Source organism: Phasianus colchicus, chromosome 2 (assembly GCF_987193195.1).
Source record: "Phasianus colchicus chromosome 2, bPhaCol1.hap1.1, whole genome shotgun sequence".
Lineage (NCBI taxonomy): Eukaryota > Metazoa > Chordata > Aves > Galliformes > Phasianidae > Phasianus > Phasianus colchicus.
Window position 1 is genome coordinate 54,157,612 of NC_143437.1, and position 7,691 is coordinate 54,165,302.

Sequence of the window (7,691 nt, forward strand, 5' to 3'; positions counted from 1 at the left end):
AGACAGGGAAATAAAAAGGATGTTTTATTTAACTGTGCTGGCAGTAAATCATCCTATGAAGAAATGGTTAGCTTTGTTAATTTTGTTTGCACTTTAATGCAAATGATAAAAATATTCTTTCAGCACTGTACTCTGCGTGTGTCTGTACAAGCAAAGGCATTTAATGCAGCGCTGTTTCTGAAGCAAAGAGGGGTGGTTTCAAGATTATAAACCTGTTGGTTCCTGGGCAGACTGACAATACTGTTCATTATTTCTGTGTAGCCGAGGTGTTTGAGTCAGAAACAGCAAATAGTTCATTCCTGCCAAGCAATAATTATGGGGAAGAGACGGACGGAGTGGCAACACCAGCGAGACCGAGGACTACTGAGGATCTTTTCGCAGCCATTCACAGGTACTGCAGAAATTGCCCTTTCCATTCTGTCTGGTCATTATTTCTCTCAGAAATTAATTGACTTTTTTTTTACTAAAACACCCCATTACATGTCAATGCTTTAACTGAAAGCACGTATTTATCAGCTTTCTACTAAGACTGTAGACGAAAAACGTATGGAAAAAAGCTTGTGTTTTATTGCTTTACAAATGTATTTGGTCTATTCTGAGCTAAAAGCTACCTGATTAAATCCATACAGATTGCATAATGAATATCCTGCCCCTTAAATATCAAGTTACATCTAGTATTTATTGTACTGTTCTCAATCTGCCATATTAACTCTACTGTTGCTTTTTCTGTGTAGCTTTTTGTTTTCATTCTTGTTCTCCATCTCTTTTTACTCTTCGCTGCTTATATGGTGCAGTTTGGGACAGAGGCTCAACGCTAATGCTTCATGGCAAGCGTGGCTGAAACTGGCAAGTAACACAACATGTCAGTCATATGGCAAAACATATGGCAAACGCTGGATTATAGTTTGCCATAATCCAGCCTGAAGTCGGGTGTTTTGTGTCAAACTGGTTCATGAATGAAATGTGCAAAACTGGCTCTTATTAATGTCATTATTCATTTCCCTTAAAACAAAATAGGCAACTCACTTCCTGTGCTATTCTCGTTAGCCTTTAAAAAAAAAAAAAAAAGCTACAAAATACAAAATGAAACGTGTGCACCATTTAAACAGTACACACAGAAGACCATTACCGCTCTCTGAAATACTGAGCTTGCATTTAGAGTAGAATCAGTGTAGTGGTAGTGCCATCTTGTGGCTCTGTCTTTAACTTCAAAATCTGGAGAGGCCGTTCTCTTGGTCGCAGAAGTGCTCAGTGGAATCCATATATGTTTAGCTGTGTGTCTAGTCAGTTTGCACATATGTGCATGACTTCTGCATCAGGAATAGTGAGGGATGGATAAAGTCTTTTTGTGAGAACACAGCTGGGATTTAGGAGATGTTACCAAAATTACGTATGTGTAATATTACATAAAGTTATATACGTATAATACTGACCTTCTATAACTTACTGTTATCCCTTAGGATTTGGCCTTGGGAGCTGTTCTAAAAATGGCCTGTTGCAGTCATGCTGCATGGCGCTCACTAGGACTGCGACATGTCTGTTTTTAGAATGAAGTGTTCTGGCCAGTGACCTTTTTCGTTATGTATGTAGATAGAGAGTGGATCTGTGTGTGTGTGTGTGCACATACTTGGAATTCCTGATTTTATGGGGAAATGGACAATGGAACTGGATGTGACTTAGTTAAAACTGCTTGACACATTTGTTGTAAAGACCTTGCTTTTGTTGGCTTTAGACTTGAACCACTACCCTTCTTGGTTGAAAAATGTTCCCTCTTCACCTTATTTCTAAAAGGTCTAATTTTGGTAATTGGCACTCCTGAATATGTGCTTTGGAGTAGGACAAGAAATGTAGTTGTATGTACGTCAAAGGTAGGAAGAAAAATCTAAGTTTAAGAAACAGTTTTGTTCAAATACGTGTCCTATCTATGTCTGAAAAGCCACCAAAACCAAATTTGGTTCTTAATTTTAAGTCTGCCATAATTTATATATATGCTGAGAAAAATTGCTTAGGTGTGGATAGCAAACTGACCATTCCGCTCTGCATTCACTGTGTTGTTGAGTTACTTCAAGCCAGAATAACCAAATTTTTCCCTACAGATCTTTGAAATCTTTGAAATTGAGTTTTGCTCTATATTTCTTTGGAATTTAATTTAATTTTTGGCATTAACACAACCTCAGTTCTGGAGGGTTTAAAGATACCTGTAGGCAGCCAGAATCCCACTGAAGGGAAGTCTCTGCCATGTAACACAAGTGTACGTTTACACACAGCCTTACGGAGCATCCAAGCACCAAATCCACTTGCTACCTGTGATACTGACACCCTGTTAGATCTATGCAATATGCTAATGTTTGCCACTACCAAAATAACAATTCTATCCTTATGTTATCTTCTGTTGTCCATTCAGCCTGAGGATGTCAGTATTACATTCTTCTTTCAGAGAGAAAAGTGGTGGCAGTGGTGGCAGCTGAAGATTGCAGCTGTTATAGTTGCCTGTGGGGAGTACCACAAGTGATCTATTTGTGAACTTCACCACTTAGAGAGACAGAATGCTTCCTAAGTCTTGGCAGTTTATGGCAATGACTGTTGCTGCCACCCACTTTGCTGATGGATTCTGTTCCTTTGTTTTGTACTTTTCTCTCAGTAAGCTGCAATGCATAAAGACATTTGAGCTTGCCTTGGCAAAACCTCAAACTCTTTAAGAGAAGGCTTAAGATCACATGGAGTAGAAACTCATTTCACAAGGGGAACAGTCAGCATTGAATATGCTTGATAAAAATTAATATGGCATTATAGCATGATAACCTTGTCTTTGTATCAAGTCTGCTAACTTGCTTTAAACTTTTGGCAAAAAAGTATGGGTAAAAATAGCATTTATTCAGTCTTTTTTAATTTATTCTTGTTTAGTCTACAAAGGAGATAAACATATAAAGATAAGCAGCATTACTACAGATAAGCAGCATTAATACAGATAGGAGGCATGTAATTTTTTCTTTAAGATATTATTTCTAACAATGGAAAAATGTGGCAATAGAACTCCAGTTTCCACTTCCAGTTCTATGATTGTTTCTTAATTTTATTTTTGTTACTTTTGTTTTCATTAAACTAAAACCACTGGGCTCCTTCATTTGGGAAGATAAAATTCAGTCAGGAACTTCACCTCTTCATCATTTAATCAAAAAGTTGCAATGGGAGAGCACCAACAGGACTGCATTTTTTTTCTGTGTATCTTATTTAGAAACTGGAAAGCTCAGTTTTCACTGTTCACGTATGGGTTTATGGATGGATGGTTAGAATCTGCATTGTTTACTTGACCTTATCTGTAGAAATAATGCATTGGAATATCCTTTTGTGAAGGCAGGTGGACTGAACTACACTGCCAGTTCTCCAGGGAACATCAACTGAAACAGCAAAACAGACCAACAACAATAAAAAACAACAACAACAAAAAACCCCACAACAACCCTCCAGAAAAAAAAAAAAAAATCCCCACAAAAAAGCCCAAGATATTTGATGGCATATTATTAATCAAGAAAAATCACATTGAGGATTATCTTCATAATTAATTAATCTTAACAGTTTGGTACTGACTCCAAAAAGCCTAATTTGCTAAACAGATTCAGTGTTTAGACATCAGGCTTCTATAGTTTCATTGTTGCAGATGGTTGTAGAAAAAGAATAATAAATGTAGCTTTACCTCCAATACTTGCATTAATAGCAATGCAGTTTTGGTGGTGTTCTTCCTCATATTTTAGATTTAGATTACTTTTCCGTTCTCCCGCTCTCGTCTGTAGCTTAATTCATTGTCATCCCTCTAAGCCGAATTTAATTAGGAGTGGTAAAAAATGTCATGTTTTTGTTTTGTTTTTTCTTGTTTGTTTTTCAAACTTAGATCCAAAAGGAAAGTCCTTGGCCGTAAAGATTCTGAGGACGATCGTACCCGCAACCATTCTCCTTCACCCCCCGTAACACCCACTGGTGCTTCCCCAACCTTATCTACCCTCAAACAGGCAGGATCTATTCAGAGAAGCGTTCGCAAGAGCAGCACCAGCAATGACAACTTCAAAGCCCTGCTGCTGAAGAAGGGGAGTCGCTGTGACACCAGTTCCCGCATGTCAGCAGCAGAGATGTTGAAGCACACGGATCCGCGGTTCCACCGAGCCAAGGTGGATGCCTCTTCTGACCTCCCCGACAGCCCTGCCAGCTGCTCGCCCAGCAAGAGCAAACGGGCCCAAGAGGAGTGGGCCAAGAGTGAAGGCCTGATGCCGAGGAGCATGTCCCTCTCCAGCACCAGGTACGGCCGATCACGAACACCACCCTCTGCTGCCAGCAGCAAGTACAATGTTCGCAACCGCATCCAGAGCAGCCCCATGACTGTGATTAGCGAAGGAGATGGGGAAGCGGTGGAGCAGTCAGACAGCAGGGCCCAAAGGACTTTGGATGAGCAGCAAGAGAGGCAGCTTGATGTATTTAACAGTGATGAAATAGACATGAGTGACTTTTCGTATTCTGAGGAGCCAGACTGCAAGGAGACCTTGGATCCAGCGCATCTGGACTTAATGACTCAGCCGGGTACTTCAAGGAAGTACCTAAGTCCTTCAGCTGAAGAAAGTTAAGAGGCAGTGACAGATGGCATTGGATATTAATCTAGAAAATGACAAAGGACTAGATTCCAGAAGAAAGCCCAGATCAGGACAAGTTTACTTCGCTGAGCATTTACTCCATGAACTGCATGTGTGTGTTTAAATGCTGAAGCAATGATAGTTCTGCATGGTTGGGTGGGGTGGGGAGGACTTGCTTTGAATGAGTGGTCTGTGGCTTAAAGAAATTAACAGCTGAAACTATTGTGTGAAGCCTTAGAAGTCCTCTTGGGGGCGGGAGTAGGGGAGTTTTCTCAGAGCCTGTAGGGGTGTGAAGTTTTTCTTTTTCTTGAGACTGCAATTGTGCAAGTAAAATTTAAAAATAAGCCTGCTAAAGAGGAAGAGGAAGGCTTCTGTGGTACAAGCTGGACATTTGCTTGAAAAGCATTGTTAGTGCAGTGTAGTGCATTTGTTAAGCAGAGAGGTAGGATGAGGATCCTGTGGAAGGTAGTAGGGTTGTTGCTGGGGCCACGTGGCTTCTTATCCAGGTACGCCCCAGCATTAGATGAAGTGTGTCCTGCTAATGCCAGTAGGTCACCAGGTTATGAATTGGTCCAGGGTACTTTGTTTTTTCCTGAGGGAAAATGGAACACAAGTTGACGTAGACAAGGGAGCCAAGTTTTCTAACTCAGTACTGGCTGCTATGCAGCCACACACATACGCTTGGGGAAACACTCATTTCCAAGTGAACTGCTTCCTTGGCCAGAGTATTCCCTTAGAGAACTGGAACAACAGGATATGAGCAGAGGATGTGAGCAGACAAGGGAAGTGGGAGAGGAATTAAGCAGTATACTGCCGGAGTTTGGAACGGTTAAGCTTCTGAATTCTAAAATAGAATTTGAGAACTTGCACTACAGATCTGTAGGTGAAGCCTATCTTTCAAAATTGAAACTTGGGAATTACGTTTTGCCAGAAGTCTTTCTTCCATTTGTCAAAATGGAAGAGCTATTACTTTTCATCACTTGAAATATGGATACTTGCTAACTTTTGGTTACCAAAGAATAAGTTACAGTTACTTTCCTTTTTGATTTGCCTGCAGTATTTCCTTTCTTTTTTTAACTTTAATAATTTAGTGAAGTTCGTTTTTATTGTATATTTTACAGATAATAAAAACATTTAACGGTTTTCCAATTGTAAAGAAGACCATTAATTGAAACTAAAATATTGGCTGGAGTTTTTGGTTCTTAGTAGGAGTTAAGGTTTTAATTTGTAAGAAGAATTTTGCATCATTTGATGGCGTGAGCAGTTTTGTATTGTTTGTAAATATTGAAAGTTGTTAAAATATCTTTTGATCTCCCTACTGTAGAATTTATACATTTTTAGATTGCTTTTAAAAAGAAAAAGCACTCTTTGTAGATTATTTATTTTAGAGAAATATGCTTGTAATCTCTTTCTTCATTCCTTTACTTGTTAGTAATGTAAATTTCAGGGGCCTTTGTTTAACACTTCCCTTCTCAAGAGGGGAATAGTGATGAAAATGCTGTGACTTTGCTTCAATAAAGAAGGCGGCTGCCAGTTGCCATATTGTCTTTTGAGTTGATTAAAATCTCCTTCAAAAGATGTGTCCAGCGGTGTATGGCAACACATTGAATGCCACAGACCATGCATCCAACTACTAATCTACAGTTTTCATTGCAAAAGTTACTAATTACACTTAGAAGCATAACTAAAGCATACTTACGTATCCATCCCATTTTGGCATCTCAATGCTGAGACTAAAAAACCTGAAATAATAAGCTTTTTCCAGTATCATTTGTGAGAGTATCTACTACTTCTTACTTGCAACCTGTCCCAGAAAACTAAAACTGTTGGAGAACCAGATTATAAGCAGAGTGAGAGAGAAGTGAAAAGTGAATCTGGTGGCACAGCAAGGGTGGGACTAACTGGTGCACAGCAAACTTTCTACCATTCGTACATGCTATTGGAACCATTGGATTTTTGGAGCTAAATAAAAACCTATCTGGGCAAAATAGAGTATTTCAGCTATTATTAATAATCTGAATTAGATACAACTGCTAGATGTCTACTGACATCCTTTAGTGTTTCTCTCAGAGCTGTGATCACATTAAACAGCACAGGAGAGTACATGGAGCACTTCTAACAGCAGGTACTTCCCTTCTCAAAGCTGTGTGTGCTTGTTGTCTTGTCCTCATACCTCCATCCTGACAGGAAAGTACTCAGGCTTTGCTTTGTTGTTTGCAATTAGGGAAATAGTCTAAATGCAAACATGAAGTATTGGAGAAATGGTGATTCTGTTGTCTGCAACTTCTGCAATGCTTTCAAAAAAATTTTTTTTTTGAAGTGCCCCTGGGAAGGAGCCTGGCCTATTTGTGTGCCTGATGCTGGCCATTTGATGCTGTCATAAGTTCTTGTAGGTGAAATGGGAAACTTTGGAAAGTCGTGGCTTACATGTAGATGCAGGTAGGTGGGATTAAAGTTAAAGGTAGCATGAGCTGAATTTCTTCTCCTACTGCAGCTTGCCTCAGTGCTCATGTAAAGCTCACATTTGGTGTGTGTTTGATTGGAGGCTCAGGCTCTGACTAGTGTGCAGAAGGCAGTGTTTATTAACCCTACTGATGTTGCTACAGGACTATATTTAACACAGTATAGGACGTAAAATGTGTACGGTGCACTAAAATATATTTACTAGTGCTTATAATTATATTCATGTAGGCAACTGGTGTAACTTTTATATGCAGGTGTCACCACATCAGCTATCCTTTGCTGCCAGTTCAGAATTGGCAGTTCAGATTTTTTCAGCTCCTGTGTTTGCTGCTAAACTCAGCCCCAGAGCACAGCAGCTTTAGGCTGTGCTTACGGAACTGGCAGCAACTCTGGCATGTATATAATTATGGTAATGAAAATGTATTTTATGTCATACGTCCAACTTCAGAGTTAATTTCTTCTATTTTAGTCTTCGTGTATAGGAAGGATTTGCAATTGTGGTGATCCTGCTGGTCAACAAGTATAGATTAAGTTTGGGAAACCTCTGCTAAAGACATCCAGAGCCCTTGGAGTGGAGAAAGAATAAGGAAACTTCTCCCATGCTAAAGA

At 39.5% G+C, this 7,691-nt stretch overlaps 1 protein-coding gene across 14 annotated transcripts in view; it reads left to right on the forward strand.

Annotated features, from left to right (window-relative positions):
- Positions 1-6,597, forward strand: part of NHSL1 (NHS like 1) — a 165,984-nt gene extending 159,387 nt beyond the window's left edge. For 13 of the 14 annotated variants that reach the window (XM_031611128.2, XM_090135704.1, XM_031611138.2 and 10 more), the window contains 2 exons: positions 262-391; positions 3,890-6,597. In XM_031611128.2, the coding sequence (XP_031466988.2) occupies positions 262-391; positions 3,890-4,613 (854 nt within the window). In that variant the 3' untranslated portion in view covers positions 4,614-6,597. Of the gene's footprint in view, positions 1-261; positions 392-794; positions 847-3,889 lie in introns of all 14 variants that reach the window. The other variant, XM_090135714.1, reaches the window with a different exon arrangement.
- Positions 6,598-7,691: the final 1,094 nt, after the last annotated feature.